Source organism: Heloderma suspectum, chromosome 1, assembly GCF_057233095.1.
Source record: "Heloderma suspectum isolate Gila_16-S chromosome 1, 16-S_ref, whole genome shotgun sequence".
Taxonomy (NCBI): Eukaryota; Metazoa; Chordata; class Lepidosauria; order Squamata; family Helodermatidae; genus Heloderma; species Heloderma suspectum.
The window spans coordinates 284,179,278-284,199,976 of record NC_139458.1 but is presented as its reverse complement, the minus strand read 5'-3'; the positions used below and the strand labels follow the sequence as shown (position 1 = coordinate 284,199,976).

The window sequence follows — 20,699 nt, the reverse complement described above, 5'->3', positions numbered from 1 at the left end:
AATTACCAAGCTTGTGTTCTGCTTGAGTTCCTTCTGTGAAAAAGGAAAAGCCACAAGAAGAGGAGCAAGATCAATGAAACATATGGAAGACTCAGATACGGGGAGAAGGAGGGGGAAAGGGGAGGGGGGAAAGGAAGCGTGTGTAAAGGGAGTCCATTGTGATCCTGCATTGAAAACAGAAGCAGAAAGCTCCATTTTAAATGCAGGATTTTAGGCTGGTGTAGGGATGCTCTATATAGCCTGTGTGAGACTGAGGCTTTAGCAGATAGCCTTCATATCAGCTAATCAACTGGTCAGGAAAAAGTGCCATGTTTTTACTTAAATACTTTCATTAAGGGACATGAAAGTTGAGCAAAAAAGGGTAAACAAAGCAAATTAACAAATGCATTTGATTGGAATGGCAACTTGGGAGTCAGAGTCATGGCTGTCGCTGCTCCCTCTCAGTCCTCTAGGATGATATTAAGCATCACTGGCTGCACATCGAGCGCATTTGTCAGTTTCAAGAGCCACAGGACATAGTCTGGCAAAAAGACTGTGTGAGCAACAGCATCTGTCTCTGTGTCTGCCTTGCTGGCCTGGATTCCCGCTGACTGCCTGACAGGATATAGAATGTGAATCATGACTATGGCAGGCTGTGCTGTATGTTCTTGCCAGGCCACCGTGAGATGTTTTTGAAATTCTTTCTATGAATGACATTTTGTTTTGAATGAAAATATCTGGTCTTAGTATTTACTCTTTACAGTAGCCTCCATTGTATTAGCATTTCCACTCGGTGAGGCAGAGTGGGAATCTTCCTTTTCCAGGGTTTCCATGGGCTAACCTGTAAATTAACATGTAGCCTGTGATTGGTTGTTTCTATGTATTTTTTAATGCAACATTGTGGTGGGTGGTTTCAGGCTGAACAGAAGGAAGAGTTGTTTGACTCTTTCCTTGCCAGCCATTTACTCACAACAGCCCTCTCCAAGCTGCTTTTCTCTCTAGGGATGCACAGATCCCCATGGGGGGAAACAATCATGGATGTAGAGCAACTTTTTAGTTTGTGCCTATGCTAAGCCTGCAATCCTATACACACTTACCTGGGAGTGTGTAAACATTAAACATTACCACAGTTTAATGACTGTGTCATTAAACACAGTTAGACTTACATCTGAATAGACATGCATATGATTGCACTGTAAGTGCTTTTTAGAAACACTAAGTGGATAAGGTTAAAATATGTATGTGCTAGAACTACTTTCTTATGTTTACAGCCTTACAGATCAGTGAGTGATCTGTTAATATCAATTATTATCTGGTGCTTCTAGGGTAACTGGTCTGTGCAATCCAGAGTTAACCCAGAGTTTGCTATTGGGTTAACACAGAAGGTGGTGATGGGTGGACTCCTGTTCTTCCCCATAGCTATTGGCCTTTGGAGTGCCTCAGGGTTCTATCCCATCTCCATGCTTTTTAGAAAGCCACTGGGAGAAGTCATCTGGAGGTTTTGGCTAAATATGCAGATGACACACACTTCTGCCTCTCATATTCTCCAGTTTGGGGCAGTTTGGGAATTATGAAGGCAAACAAGCTGAGGCTTAATCGACATAAAACAGAAGTACTGTGGGTGGAAAAATCTGTTTTTATCTGTTTCAGTGCATTCGGCCTCACTGAAATCTGTGGCGGAATTCTCCACCATCCCTAGTCACCATTAGGGATGGACGAAAGTCACTTACCTATCCTCGAAGCTTTTCGCAGTGGGGGGGAGGCACTTCGCTGCTTCCCCCGCGAAGTTCAGGCCGGGGGGGGAGGCTTCCCGCCTCGCCTGGCCGAAATTCAGGCCGGGGGGGAGGCTCGCCCGGCCGAAATTCAGGCCAGGGAGGAGGCGCCTCGCCTCGCCCAGCCGCGAACTAAAAAGTTTAAAAAAAAAAAAAAACGCCCCCGTGATAGGCTACGTGACAATTAACGTAGCCTGTCACGGCTAGATCTGCAAAGTCAGCCGTGATAGGCTACGTTAATCGTCACGTAGCCTATCACGGGTGACTTTAAAAAAAAAAAGCGCGTACGCAAATGGCGGCCCCCATAGGGAGCCGCCATTCGCGTTCCTTATTTGGTCGCTGTAGTCTACGTAAATCTTTACGCAGACTACAGCGACCAAATAAGGAACGGGAATGGCGGCTCCCTATGGGGGCCGCCATTATCCGTACGCACTTTTTTTTTTTTTAAGTACGCACTTTTTTTTTTTTGAATCGTCACGTAGCCTATCACGGGGGTGTTTTTTTTTTCTTTTATTGGAATGGCAGCGGCGGCAGCCAGTCAAAAGACCGGCTGCCGCTCCCGCCCCGGACAAAGACCTGACGAACCGCCGTCCGGACCCGCCGCCGGGAGGGACATTCGCCAAAAGTAAGTCCCATCCCGGGGGGGGTGCAGGGTGCAGGGGGGTGCGGAGAATTTCTCCCCGAAACTTGTTCGGGGGGCTGAACACGTTGGCGCTTGGCCCCCCGAAGTTTCGGGGAGAAATTCTCCGCCAACCTTTGTCACCATATCTGAGGGATCAAATGAACATGACAGCAAAAGCAAGTCTCTTCTCCCTTTGAAGCACCAGGGGTTATAACTGTAGGGTTGATTTGAAGAACTAGGACATGGTGACATCCCCGTGTATTACTGAGATTTGGGAGGATGAGCTAGGTGGAGTCAACCTGACTCATCTCTGCCCACCTGGGTATTCAGTGCAGCACCAACATAGGTAGGAGGGCCGGGGACGGGGGAGTTGTCGTGGTTTATAGAACTTCCATCTCTATCACCAGGAGACCACTCCACCTTGTAGTGGGCCTTGAGAGGTTGCACCTGGTGTTGGGCCATAGAGAAAGATTGGGGATGCTGCTGGTGTACCGCCCACCTTGCTGCCCAGCATCCTCCCTGACTGAGCTGGCATAGGCAATCACAGGTGTGGTGTTGGAGGAACCCAGGACGGTGGTTCTGGGTGACTTCAACTTCCATGCTGAGGCTATCTCTGAAGTTCCAGCTCAGGACTTTATGGCCTCCATGACAACCATGGGGCTGTCTCAGTATGTCATTGGCCCAACACATGAAGCAGGGCACACCCTTGATTTGGTTTTTGCTCCAACTTGTGAGATAGGTAGTCTGAAGATTGGGGGGCTCCAAGTAACCCCATTGTCATAGTCAGACCATTTCCTGGTAAGATTTGAACTTACAGCACTACTCTCCTCCCGCAGGGGTGGGGCACCTATTTGGATGGTCCACCCCAGGAGACTGATGGAATCCAGTGGATTTCTGAATGCTCTTGGGGATTTTCCAGTGGAGAAAGCTGATGATCCAGCTAAGGCCCTAGCCTAGGGCTTTCGGAGAATTTCTCCACGAATCTCTGAGAGGCCGAATTCCAACGCATTCGGTCCCCTGAAATTGGTGGAGAAATGGTCCGCCCCCCGCCCCCCCGGGATGGGACTTACCTTTGTCGAATGTCCCTGGTGGCAGCGGCTCCCGGCGGTGGTTCAGCGGCGGCTGCCAGTCTTACGACCGGCTGCCGCCGCTGCCATTTCCAAGTAAAAAACAACAACAACAACAAACGTGATAGGCTACATATAGATTTACGTAGCCTATCACGGCTAGATTGTCAAAAAACACCGTGATAGCTTAGGTAAATGTTTATGTAGCCTATCATGGCTGACTTTGGGGGGGGGAAGCGCATACGCAAATGGCGGCGCCCATTGGCGCCGCCATTTGCGTTCCTTATTTGGGTACGTGTAGTCTACATAAACATTTACGTAGACTATGGCGAAAATAAGGGCAACGCTATTTGCGTTCCCCTTATTTTCACCATAGTCTACGTAAATGTTTACGTAGACTACACGTGCCCAAATAAGGAATGCAAATGGCGGCGCCCATGGGCGCCACCATTTGCGTACACGCTTTTTTTTATATCCCCAAAGTCAGCCGTGATAGGCTACGTAAACATGTACATAGCCTATCACGGGCCACGGCTGACTGCAGGGATGCAAACGGCGGTGGCTACGGCCACCGCCATTTGCATCCTGGCAGGAGACGAGATTCGCAGCTGGAGGGACGGGGCGCCTCCCCCCTGGCCAGAATTTCGGCCGGAGGGATGGAGCGCCTCCCCCCCACCACGAAGCAAGCTGCAGGACCAGGTAAGGGACTTTTGTCCATCCCTACCCTAGCTACACTGTGTGGAACAGACTTAGGGATGGCGGAGAATTTCTCCACGAATGTCTGGGAGGCCGAATGCCAATGCATTAACCCCCCCGAAATTGGTGATGAAATTATCCGCCCCCCGCCCCCCCCCCCGTGATGGGACTTACCTCCTTCAAATGTCCCTCTCGGCGCCGGCTCCCAGCGGCGTTTCGGCGGCGTTTTGCCGGGGGTGGGGTCGGCGGCTGGTCTTCCGACCAGTTGCCGCCACCGCCATTACAAAGTAAAGTAAAAAACACACACACACACACGTGATAGGCTATGTAACGATTTACGTAGCCTATCACGGCTAGATTTTCCAAGTCAGCCATGATAGGCTACGTAAATCTTTTTATTTACGTAGCCTATTTACGGAGTGGAGCCAGCCGGCCAGGATTCTGGGGGGGAGGCACGGAGTGCCTCCCCCCCGGTGAGGATTCCACCAGGGATTATGTCTGCCGGCAGATTATGTCCGCCGGGGGAGCTGCCGGAGCCGCTGCCATCCAGAACATCCACCCCAGGTAAGCCTCGTCCCGGGGGGAATCCGCGGGAGAGTGGGAGGTGGCAGGCCATTCCGCCATGGATTTCGTAAAAATCCGTTTTTATCTGGAACAACCTTACAACATTTTGTGTCAGCCCAACTGGTTGGATCCAAAGAAATGCATGTAGAAAAGTGATGATGGAATGTGTCTTTGGCAGCCCCCGGGGCTTCTGCAAAGCATCTTCCAATGGTCAGAAGATCCTCCTGAATAGGACAGGCTATTGTGATGGTGTTGGTGGGAAGCTTTAGAGGTGATTTCTGAAAATCAAGCAGAGATACCTTCCTTAAGTTCAGGATTCTTAGATTATTTTCTTTCAAATAAGTGGTTTTCACTTACTTGAAGTAAGCTGCAGGTTTATACCAAAATAAGGTTAGCTAAAGGCAACTGTATATTGTAATATGACAGATAAATATAGAACATGTTGTTTTGTAGAACTGTGCACCTCTTCGGCCCAAAGCCTGAATAACAACTCAAAGCGGGCTGCTTCAAAGTGCTTCTGCGTGATACAAGGCAGAGCAGAATAGCAACGAGGCACCCTGAAGTGCCTTGTCCAACTTGATTGTTTGTTCTGAGCAACCCAGACAAGCTGGCACCAAAAGTATCAACTTGAGAAAGTTCATTGAGGGGTCGAGGAGGAGGGAGGGAGCTTTGGTGAATGGAAACTCTAGTTGCCAAATCAGGGCTGAATCGGTCTGCGGCAAAGCAAGGCTGATTCTGAGGGTCTGAAGTGGCATCTGAAGTGAAGTGGGGGGCGGGGTCTATGCACAGCCCTAGTTTTGAGGACATCAGCAAAAATGGTTAGTTGTGTAAATCTGTTGCACAGAGGGCTGCAAGGAATGAAATGAAAATGTTGCTTTGTGAACTTTGAAAGAGCTGCATGTGGACATGATATCACCTTTACATCTATATCACTTATGTACACATCTAAAGATGCTACTTGCCTAAATACCATTTGACTAAGGTCAGAACCATGTAACTGGATTTTCTGGGGGATTTTGTTGCACAAACTAACACTTTTGACATTGCACTAGAGGTCCCTTATGCTAGCACAATGCCGTCATTGCATGAACTTTTGTTAGCACAATGACATTGTTGGATACTGCCCTATGGATGTGCAAATGTATTTAGAAGAATACATAGGAGATTGACAGCTAAAATATTACAATTGAGTTCAATTTTAGTGTTTGTAACCCCAGGTCATCACAATATAACAGAAAACAATAGTCAATGTATTATATAAAAAAAAAGTGGGCAACTTTAACATAAATCAGAGAAAATGACTAATAATCCAGAACTAACAAGCATAACTTAAGCTGAAGTGTTGAAAGGGATATTCAGCTTGTTTGGTATATTAGCTTGAACAGAAAATGCAGGTTCTTATACTATTTCTAGCATGCCATCTTTTTTTGTTCCACTAAAGAAAATGGGAAAGAAATCAGCTTGAATATGATCTATCATAGTGGGCAGCTTCTGCGAGAAACAATTATATAGACTACTTTCCTTACAAACACACACACAAAGTATGATATACTTGAAGAAATGACTCTCCTATAAAAAACGTGTGATGCAATGCAAAGTTTTCAACATTCAGAGTGTGCATCTAAAACTTTTGATGCAATTATTTATTTGCAGCATCCATCGCATCAACCTGTAATGATCCTGGGACCCCACAGAATGGCAGCAGATATGGAGACAGCAGAGAGCCTGGGGATACCATCACCTTCCAGTGCGACCCAGGGTATCAGCTTCAAGGGCAGGATAAAATTATGTGTGTTCAGCTGAATAATCGATTCTTTTGGCAGCCTGATGCACCTACGTGTATAGGTACTGAGATGAAACATTGGGTATCTTTGCTGTTTTAAGATAATATACACTGAATTCTATATTCACATTGGTCATTCAGAGCATCACTGCTATTCTTGCAGCAGACATGACTGCTGCAGCTAAGACTGAAGTGTGGACTACTTATTTGTGTCTCCAAACACTTGGGTTCATGTACTTGATAACCCTGACTGGACTTGAAGAATTCCCCAGTGTGTTCATAACTTAAGACCAATTGGTTTTACCTTAACAAAACCTCTAGATCTGAGTTGCCCACATGCAGCAGCTTAAGGCTAGGTCTTTATAGCAGTATTGAAGTGCACCGATAACTGTTGGGGCACAGTTCACATTTGATATGCCACTATTGTAGTGTTCTTTCCTGCTTTTTATTCCACATTGTCCAAATACCGCAAAAAATGCCATTGTGTGTCCTATGAAGTTTAAATGCGTAAGAGGGATATAGCGTTACCATGAAAGGATTGTAATGATATGGCACAAGGTGTAGATCTGGCCTAACAGACTTTGGTGACTAGTTCATATGCTTACCCACCAACAGTAGATGCTAGTGCTTTGAGTTTGCTACAATTAACTAAGCCCGAGTTAGCCCAAATGTCCAGATGAATACTGCCCCATCCCCCACACACGCCTTTACTAAAATATTGAAATTATCACAGCAACCTGAGTCCTGTTGTGTTCTATTATCAGGCGGCTTTTTGTGAGTGGAAGAAATACTGTCCTGTCAATCCTGGGTAGGATGAGGTTCACCTCGGATCATTTTCTGCAAGAAATTTTAACTAGAATGCAGACTTTCACATTTGCATTGCTTGAGCAAGCTGGAGCTTTGTGATGGCAGATAAGTGTGGAGGGAAGTTGATAAATCCTAGCAGCATCAAGTTGGTTTCTCTTAAGGCCAAACTGCACATTCTGCTAATCACATGTAGTGTAGCTCTGCATAAGGATGTTGCAAGGGTTCAGGACATGGGTGGCATCTGGTGGACTCCCCCCAGCTTGCTGCCCCCAAACCTGCTTGCTGAACCACCATGCTCATCCGGACCTGCTCACTGAGCAGTCCTGCATCTAGCAATCGGGTCCAGCAGCCACCCAGTCCTTTAGCAAGCCACCATTGCACATAAAATGGCAGCTGCAGGAGTCGCTGTCACCACCTGCCAAGGGCACATTCTCCCCTCCTTGCAAGGAGGGGAGAATGTGTGCTTGGTGGGCGACTCCTGCCTCCAGTGCCTGTCAAGCCTCGGCAGGCGGCAGAGACAGGAATCACCCACCAACCCCTTGTTCTCTGCTCCTTGCACGGAGGGGCGAACAAGGAATCGGTGGATGATGAGGCTCCACAACATCCGTATTGAGAGCCCGTGTGGTGTAGTGGCTAGAGCGTTGGACTGGGAGTCAGGAGATCTGGGTTCTAGTCCCCACTCGGTCATTGAAGCTCACTGGGCCACTTTGGGCCAGTCACAGACTCTCAGCTCAACCTACCTCACAGGGTTGTTGTTGTGAGGATGAAATGGAGAGAAGGAGGATTACGTACGCTGCCTTGGGTTCCTCGCAAGAGGAAAAAAGGCAGGATATAAATGCAATAAATAAATAAATATTTTTAATGTTGTGTAAATGGTTCCATTACAGCCTCCAGTTAAGCAAGATTAAAAATACGGAAGTTCCAGAGCCACCATTGTTGCACACAATGGCAGCTCACTAGTATGAGGACAGGCAGCCCTGTGGCTTTGGTGGGCCATCTAGAAGCTTGCTCAGTGCCGTGAGCAGGGGCAGGCAGTGATGGCAGCTCAGCCAGCAACTGAGAAAGCCGGGCATGGCTGAGTCCGCTCATCCCTCGCTCTGCATGATAGTTTTCTTGACTCCTGAGTAAGTGTATATGGGCCCAATTTGGATTGAGGCTATGGCACTCTGGGAGAGGGATTTAAACCTTCCCCTGCCTGAGGAAGAGTTTAAGCATAAAACTCAGGTTTTATGGCACAAAAGAGCACAAAACTGGTGCAAAACATGCCACGGGGTGGAGGTGATACATGACAATATATGTTGGGTTTGTGTGCGTGTTCCCTACGAACCTGCATTTGATGTATTCGTACACAGTTGTGGGTGGTGGCACAAAACCCAGGTTTTGTGGAACAAACAGCACAAGTCTTGGACATATGTTTGGAGGAGATACTAGGGGGCGGGGGGAGGGGTCTTATTTAATGGAGCCGAAAAGGTCTCCATTGGAGTCAACTATAACTGTGACATCTTCTTTTTAAACCCATCCATAGAGGTGTATGTGGAATTGGGGGGGGGGGTTAACCCCCTTCTCCCAGAGCACCATGGTCCCAATCCACATTGGGGCCACGGACACTTACACAAGGATAAGGAAAACTATCAAGCATAGTTACACTACATGTGGTTAGCAGAATGTGGCTCTTAATCGTGAGTGTGAACTACAGTTCTGGCAGTAGAAATTGAGAGAGAAAGTTGGATTGCCAGTGTTGCAAAGGAAGAAGCAAATCTTAGGGCCAAACTAGATGTGAGGTTAATTGCATAAATGCACATTTTTTGTCAATTAATTAAATAACAGCCACAGGGGAGCCTGAGGAGCCTAGAGATGGCAGGAGGATGGAAAGGAGAAGTTCAGTTCTTTTTCTTCCTGCCATGGTCCTGACAAAAATTGCCTCCCAGAACTTGCTTTTTGCATTTGAAGAGAAGCCTCCACTGGAGCGAATGGAAGCAATGAACACCACATCTAGCATGGCCTTTAGTCCACGCTGGAAGGTGAAAGGCTCTGACCAATTAGTTTCTTATACCTTCTTTTGTTGTTTTGTTAATGCTAATGTTATTATATGGTGTTATGGTGAATTAGCATGAGCATATTTTGCTAACAAGGCTGACCTTGTGGCTTTTGCCGTTTGAAATCTTACTTGCAGTAGCAGAACATGAAGGAGCCTCAGAGGTTCTATAAAAATATGATAAATATAGTGTTTAAAATTCTTACAAAACAATACTCTAGTATGCTGGGAATGGTTGAGATTTAATAGTTTTTCTTATTAGCATTCTGAATGTTGTCAAACAACCATTCTTCTTTTTTTGTTGCAATTACATTTTATAACTTCTTTGAGACCGTATTGTGTTTTATCTCAGGCTGAGTCACCAGAAGATGTGGAATATTTGTGAGTCTTCACTAGAGTAAAAATCTCTGAAGGAGTTCTGTTGTTAGCTTGGTCTATTTTTAAACAAAATAACCAGCCTGGGTTGATTACTATTGTTACTTCAATGTGAATTATAGGTGTTCAGTACCACTGTTAACAAGACCCCTAATTTTAAGTGCATGATTGCAGATTTAGTTGACTACCTGCTGGCATAGAATTGTGCAATTGTTTTTCCTGTTAGTGCCTGGGTATTTGGATTGGGGAACATATTTCGTATTCATGTAGAATGATGTTAAACGCTTCCCTCTGCCTCCCCCCCACCCCCGCCGCCCAGCAAAGAATGGCAGGTGAGAGGGATATGGGGAAGAATTCTGCATTTCAAATGTTTATTTATGCAAAATCTCTCAATTGCTGAAGAATTTGTGGGAGTAAAATCGAAACACATTCTTAAGATATTCTCAAGAGGCCTGATGTAGGATTGTGCGTGCATGGGAGGCATGTTTTACATTTGCCCAAAATATAGCCCACCCGGTAATAGCACCTACATTATGGGATTTGAAAGCTTGCAAGGCTACATCCATGTGTAGTTTTAAAGAATTGGTGAGATGTTTGGGATATCTACATGTCAAATTTTTAAAGGCCTTTTGAATGAACTTTTTAAAGTCTTTTCATACTTTGCCCCATTTTAACCAATACCAAACCTCTCCTTTTTTATACCTGTGCTATGATACACTTTATAGATGGTCCCTTTCTCTTCCATCAGGCCTTTTAGGGAACCAGATTTGAAATGACTGTGCTGCTGCTGCCACCTTCATGTATTTCTTTTCTGTGGATTTAATGATTTTGCAGCTGATGTTTTTATTATTATTTGTTTTGTTTTTGCTTTGCCCACAGGCGGGATCTATAAATATAGCAAAATGAGTGGTATAATCAATAAATTTCAAGCTCATCAAGGTTCTCTGAATTCCACCTTGAAGCTTGTTCTGATTTGGATTGGTTTCAAACTGCGAGCTTTGTTTCTTTGTTTTGCACAAAAGTTTATGCATGTATTCATGCACGTTCCCCCAAATGCACACATTGGTTGTGTGCATTTTTGAAATGTACACATCTTCTTCCATTGATTAAAGCATGCTTGTGCACATTTTTGAAAAGTACTCATGCACATTTTTCAAAGGTACACACTTTTCAAACACATTTTTTGTTCCACAACCTCGGAAATATATGGATTTCAACCACGTATTGTGTTCAGCTCCAGGCCTATGGCTTTTTAAGTCCCTTTTACTTCAATGGAATTTGTTTTGAGCAGCCTGTGTGCCATGATGAAGCCCTTTTTGTTTAGCTTGGTTTGTTCACCACCTTGGGCTTGAATTGTTTATATGTTTTAGATCACAAAGAAATAAATTGAAGAAACCCAGTCATTGCCTCATATTGTTCCTGGGGGTTTTGAATGATAAGTAGCTGAAAATAAGATGCCTGAAAGAAATATTTAGATATATAAGAATATAGATCCCAAATTACTTTTGGCAATTGCCAGTGCTCAGTGTGACATGTGAATAATTTTGCTTTCCTCTTCCCTCCTATGTGTGCTGTGACAGCTGCATGTGGTGGAAACCTTACAGGCCCAGCAGGGGTTATTTTATCACCAAACTACCCACAGCCGTATCCTCCTGGGAAGGAATGTGACTGGAGAATAAAAGTAAACCCTGATTTTGTCATTGCCTTGATATTCAAAAGGTACCATTTCTAGAACCATGCTTTTCTTTTACAACATGTATTTTTAAATGTCAAATTCAAAAATTACATCATTTATCACTTCATAGCATTTCTAATTACTTTTTTCTAGCCGTGCCCTAGAGTCTGCATTTAATACATTCTGTATCAGTCCTTCATGATGGCATAAAAGCAAATGAGAACTTAAGAAAAGCCCTAAGGATCCAACAATGATCCATCTAGTCCTGTTTCCAACAGTGGCCAGATGTTTTTCAGTGCTCAAAGCATAGGAGTGCCAGAGGTTATGAACCAAAACTCCCAGGTTACCTGACCATTGGCTCTGCTGTCTGGAAGTCATGGGAGTTCAAAATATCTGGAGGGCACCAGGTTGGGGAAGTTGCTGTAATGTGTTTTCAAAGGCTACAGGGGGACTATGATTTTGCTAAGCCTAGTGGAAGGAGCTGCAGATTATGGAATTTACTGAAGTCCCCTGCCATCTTTCCCCCTAGAATTCAAGCATTTTTGCCCTACCCCATTGATTGTCCCCAGGGTCTGGTAGGCATGCTGTCTCTGAACACAGGGTTTCCCTTTAGCTAATAGATGCCAATAAACTTCTCACCCCCCATGATGAGAAGGGGGCTCACCCTCTCTGTCTGTTTGAAAGCCACCTATACGAGTGGTCATCACCACATCTAGTGGCAGTGAATTCTATACATTAATTGTGTGCTGGCTAAAGAAGAAGTATTTTCTTTTTTCTGACCTGAATTCACTACCAGCCAGTTTCATTTGATGACCTCATATTCTGATGTTATGAAAGAAGGACAGAAAAATCCTCACTGTCCATTCTTTCAGCTTCATCCCTAATTTAAAACTCTTATCAAGTCTCTCATTAATTGATTTTTTCTCTAAAAGAAAAAGCTCTCAAAGCCTTTCCTTATATGGAAGGCGCACCATTCCCTTCATTATTTTGGTTTCCTTTCTCTGCTCCTTGATAATATTATTTCCAAGATGGGAGTAATTTTGCTAATATTATTTCCAAGAAGGGGCAATTTCTCTAATATTCTTTCCAAGATGGGGCAACCAGAAGTGTTCATTGTATTACAAATGAACCAAACTGTAGATTTCTGAAAGCATTATGAATACTTTCTTATTTTCAACCTCTTTCCTAATAATCCCTAACATGAGACTTGCTTAGGGATGTACGAAAGTCACTTACCTTTTCTCAGATTGTGTTCACGGTGGGGGGGGAGGTGCTCTGTCCCTCCCCCTGGAATCTTCGATGGGGGGGGGAGGTGATCCGGTCCTCCACCCCCGGAATCCTGCCCGGCCAGCTGTGCTCCGCGGCGGCTCCGCGAAGCAGCTGGCCAGGGCCGTCCACAGCTGGAGTTCCGGCCACGGACTGGCGGGTGCGGACGCAAATGGCGGCCACTGTAGCGGCTGCCATTTGCGTCCAGCCAGGCAGCCGCGATAGGCTACGTAAGTCTTTACGTAGCCTATCACAGCTGGGCAAAAAAACCCAAAACTGCGTACGCAAATGGCGACGGCTACGATGGCCACCCTTTGCGTTCCCTATTTTTCACCGTTTTAGCCTACGTAAATATTTATGTAGGCTATTACGGTGAAAAAAAGGAGAATGCAAAGAGTGTAGTGGGTGCTATTTGCGTCCCTTTTTTGCCATTTTAGCCTACGTAAATATTTATGTAGACTAAAACGGTGAAAAATAGGGAACGCAAATGGCAGCCGCCGTAGCCGCCGCCATTTGCGTATGCTTTTTTTTTTTTGCCGAGCCATGATAGGCTACGTAAAGACTTACGTAGCCTATCATGGCAAAGACCAGGATGGAAATGGCAGCCGCGGCAGCCAGTCGAAAGACCAGCCACCGCTGCTGCCGCTGGACCCACCGCCGGAGCCGCCGCCGGTCAGAACATCCGCCCCAGGTAAGCTTCGTCCCAGGGGGAATCCATGGGGGGGCAGGGGGCAGGCCGTTCCACCACAGATTTTGGGGGACTGAATGCCAGTGCATTCGGCCTCACTAAAATCCGTGGCGGAATTCTCCACCATCCCTAGATTTGCTTGTTCTCTGCTCCTGTATTGTGAGCTGACCTTTTCAATGAGCTCCTGGTTAGGCACAACAAGTTCAGCTCAGAACTTAACAGTGTGTATGTAACACTGGGATTATTTCATTTGCTTTATGTGTTTGCTTGAATAGTGCCACATCCACAACTTGAGTATCAGAGCTTGGCATCACCTGTCAGGTCAATTCCTTTAAGGTGTAATTAAAACAGTGGTTCCCAAACTAGTGATAGATGGGACACCAGGTTATCTTTTTGGATTAAAATTTCACTCTTACAGTAACAAAATCTTTATGTATCTATATGGCTGTTTTGTCAATGAGTTCCCCAAATTATGAGTGAGCAGGTATCCTCCTCGAAACTGCATCATAACCCAGTCAATATTGCCTCCAGGTGTCCTACCCTCTCTTTTGCTTAATAATTCAGGAATGACTTTTGGATAGTGGTGATGCTTCTCACACTCCCCTGTTGTCAAAGAATCCTGGTGCATCCTTATTCTCTCTTTCAGTATGATGGCACTGCCCATATATTGGCAGAGAAAGTGGGAATCTGTACTGAATAGGGCTGCCATACTCTGAGGAGCCTAGAGCAGTCGATGTATTCAGTTTTTTTACCTTGGTCTTTCTCACAGCCCATGATTTGGAAATAACTGGCTTAGGAAGGCTATAGAATGTGACTTATTCAAAATTGTTCTGTAAATTATTAGACAGTCTTGACATGTAAACTCTTCCTGACTTTAACCTTCTTAAACTTGGGGGGGGGGTCATAGTTTAGCCTGAAGACTTAGAAAAATGTTGTTTAAAAATCCTGCAAACCTGTGCCACTTTGTACACTGCAATAAGGGAATAAATTGTTCTGTGCTGTTTTAAACCTCCTTCCCTTCATTGTGTCAGAGAATTTCACTGAAACATTACTATAATTGTGGGGGGCAGAATTCTGGAGGGCACCAGGTTGTGAAAAGCTGCCCAAATGTGTTTTTGAAGGCTACAAGGGGTGATGATTTGGCTAAACCTAGAGGTCAGCGCATGGTCAAGGTGTTAAGTATCTAATAATGCAATCCTATGCTTGTCTTCTCACATGTAAGCCCCATGGAGTTCAAGAAGACTTACTCCAGGTACATGAGTGCAGGATTGCACTTTAAATTAAAGTCCGGACCAGTAAATGCAAAGCAACAACAGCCTCAATAAGTTTGTAGTACTAGAGAGTACTATCCCACATGTTATGTATAGATAAAATAAGTGTGTGTGTGGGGGGGGGGATATACTCTCCTGAAGAACATTCCATGTGCATGAAATCTGTCAGAATTTATTTATTTATTATTTTCCAGGATTATTTTTTTAATTGGAAGGAGGCGGGGGGGGGACTCGTAGGGATGTACGAAACCACTTACCTGTTTCGTAAGTGGCATCCGTGGGGGGGGCATTCCATCCCTCCCCCCGGAATCCTCCTTGGCCGGCTCCACTCCATGGCGAGTCCACGGAACCACCGGCCGGGTGCATCCACAGCCGGACATCCAGCTGCAGCAGGTCTGCGGATGCAAATGGCGACCAGCGTAGCGGCCGCCATTTGCATCCCTTCGCTGAGCCGTGATAGGCTACGTAAATATTTATGTAGCGTATCACGGCAAAGAGTGGGGAAGCAAATGGTGGCTGGTGTAGTGGCTGCCATTTGCAGCCGCAGCCCGGCAGCAGCCAGAGCCGCCGCCAGAGCCGCTGCTGCCACCGGAGCCACAGCCAGGTAGGCTCCGTTTCTCGGGGCTTTCGCAGGGTGGTGGGGCAGATTGTTCCATTCCACCACGGATTCCGGGGGGGGGGCGAATTCACTGGAATTTGGCCTCCCTGGAGTCCGTGGTGGAATTCTCTGACATCCCTAGGGACTGGTTATTAAAAAGAAAGACAGTTGAAGCTACTTAACTACTTTGAAGAAGATACAAAAGTAGTTCCGGTTACTTTCACTTTTAAAAACTAGAACAACCTCAAGATTTGGAAAGGAATATTTACTGGAAAATAATAAATAAATAAATTCTGACAGATTTCATGCATATAGAATGTTCTTCAGGAGAGTAGACCCCCCAACTTATTTTGTCTATGCATTACATATGGGATACTACTCTCTACTTCTACAAAGACTATTCTATACTGTCAAAAAGCATCAGCACTTTTACAGAGCAATCCAGTGGAATCTGGAAGAGTGTCCCGGGAACCATAGGATATGGCAGATTCCCACTCTGGAAGCCTTAACACTGCTATAACCTTGGGAGGGGGAATCCAAGGCTGGGCTGTTCCACCTCCCCTCACAACCAGCTAGGGATGTCAGAGAATTCCGTGACAGATCTCGGTGAGGCTGAATGCCAGTGCATTTGGCCCCCCGAAATCCATCGTGGAATGGCCTGCCACCCCCCCCGCGGATCCCCCCCTGGGACGAGACTTACCCGGGGCAGATGTTCCAGATGGCGGCGGCTCCGGTGGCTGCTCCGGCGGCGGCGGCAGCTGGTCTTCTGAATGGCTGCCGCCGCCGCCATTTACAGTCTGTGTTGTTGTTGTTGTTTTCCCCCCATAGACGTGATAGGCTACGTAAAGACTTACGTAGCCTATCACGTCTGGATTTAAAAAAAAAAAACACGTACGCGAATGGTGGCAGCTACGGCCACCGCCATTTCCGTTCCTTATTTTTGGCCGTCTTAGTCTACATAAATATTTATGTAGACTAAGACGAAGAAAAGAAAGGGGAACGCAAATAGCGCCCACTACGCTATTTGAGTTCCCCTTTCTTTTCTTCGTCTTAGTCTTTGTAAATATTGACGTAGACTAAGACGGCGAAAAATAAGGAATGCAAATGGCGGTGGCCATAGCCGCCATTTGCGTACGTGTTTTTTTGTTGTTGTTGTTACCCAGAGCCCTCCGCGGCCAGAAATCCAGCTGCAGAGGGCCCTGGCCTGGGCCTGGCTGGCTGCTCCACAGAGCTGCCGCAGAGCACAGCCGGCCGTCGAGGATTCCGGGGGGAGGACCGGATCGCCTCCCCCCCATCGAGGATTCTGGGGGGAGGGACGGAATGCCTCCCCCCCACCGTGAACAGAATCCGCGAAAAGGTAAGTCACTGTCGTATATCCCTACAACCAGCTGAAAAGCTTCAGGAGGGCAAAAAGGGATGATGGGCAGGGAAGGGAGAGGGGACATCAGGATCCACAGGATCCTACAGCCTCTCCATTGCCATTGCCATTGCTTCCCACCAACAGTGGGGGCCCATCTAGCTGAAAATGCTTTGCAGGAGGGGGGGAGGAATGGGAAACTAAATAGATATCACCTCCCATTCCTTCTCTACTCCCTGGCTTTTGCTGTCAGGGCTTTGGATAGATGGAGGGCTCTGAGATCAGAGGAAGTACACTACATAGGATTGTGCTCTTTACCATAAATATTAGCTTACGCTATTTTGGCTTTTCCTCTTCTTTGTTGTTGTGCATCTAAATTACCCCAAACAATAGAAGGGGATCCAGGTGCTGCCCTGCGCTGGCACAAGGCACTTTCCCTCATGATTTCTACTGATTCTCACCCTCCTGTGAGACCTTTCCCTGTGCCATACCCTTCCCTAAACTCCAGTAAACAGTTTTGTTAGACCTATTTAACTTTGTTATGTTTTATTTTTTAATCAGGGGGAGGGGGAGGACTGGTTATAAAAGAAACAGTTGAAGCTACTTAACTACTTCAAATAAGATAAAAAAGTAGTTCCAGTTACTTTCACTTTTAAAAACTACTCCTTAGATAGTAGGTAGTTTGTCTAAACTACTTTTAAAGTAAATAGTGCCCATGAGTGACATTTTCCTCCTCAGGTTAAAGATCTGAGGAATTTTGAGGGAATCCAGAAGAGTTCTGATAAGACTTGTGAACATTCAGAAGCACACCCACTAGCCACTGCCCATCTAGGAACAGGCAAAATATCATAGAGCTGAAACAATCTCTGCCAGGCACTTCTCCATGGGATTTTAGTGTAAACATGGTCGTGGTTAGCAGGAATTCCACATGTATAACAGAGCCTCTGATTTGCATTGCCCATCTTTTCATGTATATCCAGAAAACACAGAGGCCCTTAGAAGTTTAACTGTATGCCAGAATTGTCTCTAATAGATACTAAGGGTTAGGGGAGGTGGAAAGGTTTAAATACAAGAAATACATTGATGTGTGGCATTTGGAAATTGCAGAATAATAAGCTAAACTTTACAATATGTGGGTGTTCTGAGTTGCAGGGTAAAAGGCTTTTTACTAGAATACTTCACAAATGTTAGAAGAAAAATAGTTGGAACATAGATGTCATTAACTTCTCTCCCCCCCCCCAAAAAAAACAGATACATTTTATTTTCTTGGTTCTCTATTTCAGTTTCAACATGGAACCCAGTTATGATTTTTTGCATATTTATGAAGGAGAAGATTCCAACAGCCCTCTAATTGGCAGTTTTCAAGGCTCCCAGGCACCTGAAAGAATAGAGAGCAGTGGTAATAGCCTATTTCTGGCATTTCGTAGTGATGCTTCCGTTGGCATGTCAGGATTTGCCATTGAATATAAAGGTAAATTTAATGCAATATGTATAATCACATAAAATATAAACACAATCTTTTTCCCCATCTGGTTATAGCTGGCAAGCAGTCAGAGAGCACGTGAAATTTCATGACAAATTTAGCAATAAGTATATACAGATGGTTTCATTTGATTAATCATCCTCTGTAATTGAAGAATACTGATGGTGCCACTCTTTCATGTATAGCGCACAGGTGTGATGACATCATCAAGATGCCCACCATCACAAAAAGAACAAAGCTCATTATCCTGGTCTCTGTTCAACTCATTTTGTGGTGTAAGCATGCACTCATGATTTGCATTGAAATACTTTTTAGGTTTTTTTAGTAAAACAAAAACCTGAAACATTTGGCTCACAAACACTGTTTTGTAGAGGTATCATGAATAGAGGTTGCAAGATTTTTAATATATAAAAAATATTTTGCTTAATTACTAATTCAGAACTAGTTCATTTGCTTCTGTAACCACCATTTGTTTTCATTTGCCCTTGGTGTCAATGGGAGACCCAGCCAGTCATCTGCTACTGAGAACTGTGGTGGTTTCTATCCAAGTGGCATGAATTTTTTAGAGATTCTACTACACTTTCAAGGCATCAGACTTGCCAAATTTCAGACAGATGGGCAGGGGGCGGGGGCAGTAGGGATTCCCTATTTCAAAGCAATTACAAAAGGTACATATCCTATAAGCTTTTCATTTATTTTAATAGGACATCCAGCTGCTCTTCTCCTGCTTGTAACTTCTAAGTTTTTCTTGCAATTGCCATGACATGTTCATGCATTCCACAACCTCCCACCAAAAGATCTGCCAAATTTTAGATTGATAGGATATTCAAAAGGCTCACTCAGACTGAGTTTTAATTACTGAATAAAAATAAGTGACACATGGGGCTTCTCTACACCAGGCTTTTATCCTGCACCTTTACCAGGGCTTCTGCTGCCAGATCCGGACACATGCTTTCTTTTTGGGATTTCCTTTCTCTGTAAGTTCTATATGTTTCATTATACAGCCACTAGATGGTGCTGTGGTATAGCCGTGGCATAGCAGAATTGTGGAAGTACACAGAGCCATTAGAGTGCTTCAAAGGGCCATTAAAAAACAGTGGATTTTCCCCTTTAAGAAAAAAGCCAGGATAATGGTCACAAAGCATAGGAGAGGCCCTGAAGGGTGATGACATCATGTAAAGGACCCGCAAACTACTGTGAGTGACCAATCATGAACACACAATGAAAGCCTCATGTAGAGAAGCCCGTAGACCCACAGAGATAAGATATAACATATAAACTAATATGTATCTAAAGTATGGAATTGGTTTTAGATAGGGAAATGTGAGAGGAATGATTAAAGAAATGAACCTGCTTTGGTACATGATAAACATCAAAGGGAACTTGAGGAGGTGCGGTCTCAAACAGAGAAAGAACTAGCACAAACTGAAGCACGTTTCACCTCCTGTTAGAGGTTCCCAACTCTCTCCCCTTCTTAGGTTCCTGCACCTGTGTAATTTCTGTCTGAACATTTTATTCTTCAACTGCAGAGGATTATGCATCAAATTAAACTATCTCTATATACTTACCACTAACTTTGCCATGAAACAGAGGTGTTTTTTTCCCCCATACATTGGGTTGAATCTAGACTTGCCCTTCTGCAAACAGAAGGACACCTTCCTTTTGTGTAAGAGACCAAGGTCGAGCAATAGCTTCTGCTAGAGAAAGGAGGGAGGTGATTTTGATTATTCCATCTTTCCCCTGCAGCACCTTCCACACTACTCTGTAAGAGTAATAATATTCATTTGTGATCTTGGGGGGGGGGAGTGTTAATCCAAATTTTGGAAATACCTGTGGTTCAATAAAATTCACTTCCTTTTTGTTTATGTATTTGATTGCACTTCTCCACAGTCTTAAAACAAACAATGGGAGCTGCTGTTGAGGAAAAATCTCAAATGGAAATGTCTCACACAATTTAAATTAAAGGAAATGGTTTCAGTTGTTTAATACATACCACTTGCTCATATTTTGGGTGTATGATTTACATACATGTTGTTTATTTCTCAGAGTGATATAACGTGAAAATACTTCTGCTTTATCGACCAATTATTCCTAGTCAATCAGAAGATATGCATTTGCATAATACCTTTTGGGCTATTTCTCTATAAGGATACTGTTAAAATGCAGATTTCTCTTGTCTCATTGGGCTCTTTTTTTGCTTAGATTTGCATCTGTGCTTAGAATTCTCTAGGTTTTTCTTTCTGAGCAGCTACAAGCCCTGCCAATGGTGAGCCCAACCTGGGAGAAGTGGTTGAGAATTTCACCTCCCCCTGGAGAAATTCAGTGAAATTTTATCCCAAATTTATCTTCCCATAAGTAAGGTGAAGAATTTCAAGAGGCCCTTTGTGCACAGCTCTACGTCTGTCCATAAAATCACACTATCTTCTTAAAATAATCTCAGCTGTATGTGTGAAGTGAAGGCATTCCCTAATTATGCAAATTATGAATTAAACAATGAATTAAACCTGATAACATATTTCCCAATGTCAACTGATTTCTTACTATTCTCTTTCAGCAAAGGGACTGTCAGTTTCTCTACTACATAGGCAGCTGTGAAATTCTATCACACATTTTGGGAATGAAATTTGCTTAAGTCTTCAACTGTAGAGCTTCAGTGTGACT

General features: G+C 44.7%; 1 protein-coding gene across 1 annotated transcript in view; it reads left to right on the top strand.

The window, feature by feature from the left end:
* Positions 1-20,699, top strand: part of CSMD1 (CUB and Sushi multiple domains 1) — a 1,446,416-nt gene that overhangs the window by 1,161,756 nt on the left and 263,961 nt on the right. Inside the window, exons 27-29 of the mRNA XM_084811779.1 lie at positions 6,354-6,545; positions 11,281-11,419; positions 17,839-18,026. Coding sequence (XP_084667905.1) covers positions 6,354-6,545; positions 11,281-11,419; positions 17,839-18,026 — 519 coding nt within the window. The remainder of the gene's footprint in view (positions 1-6,353; positions 6,546-11,280; positions 11,420-17,838; positions 18,027-20,699) is intronic.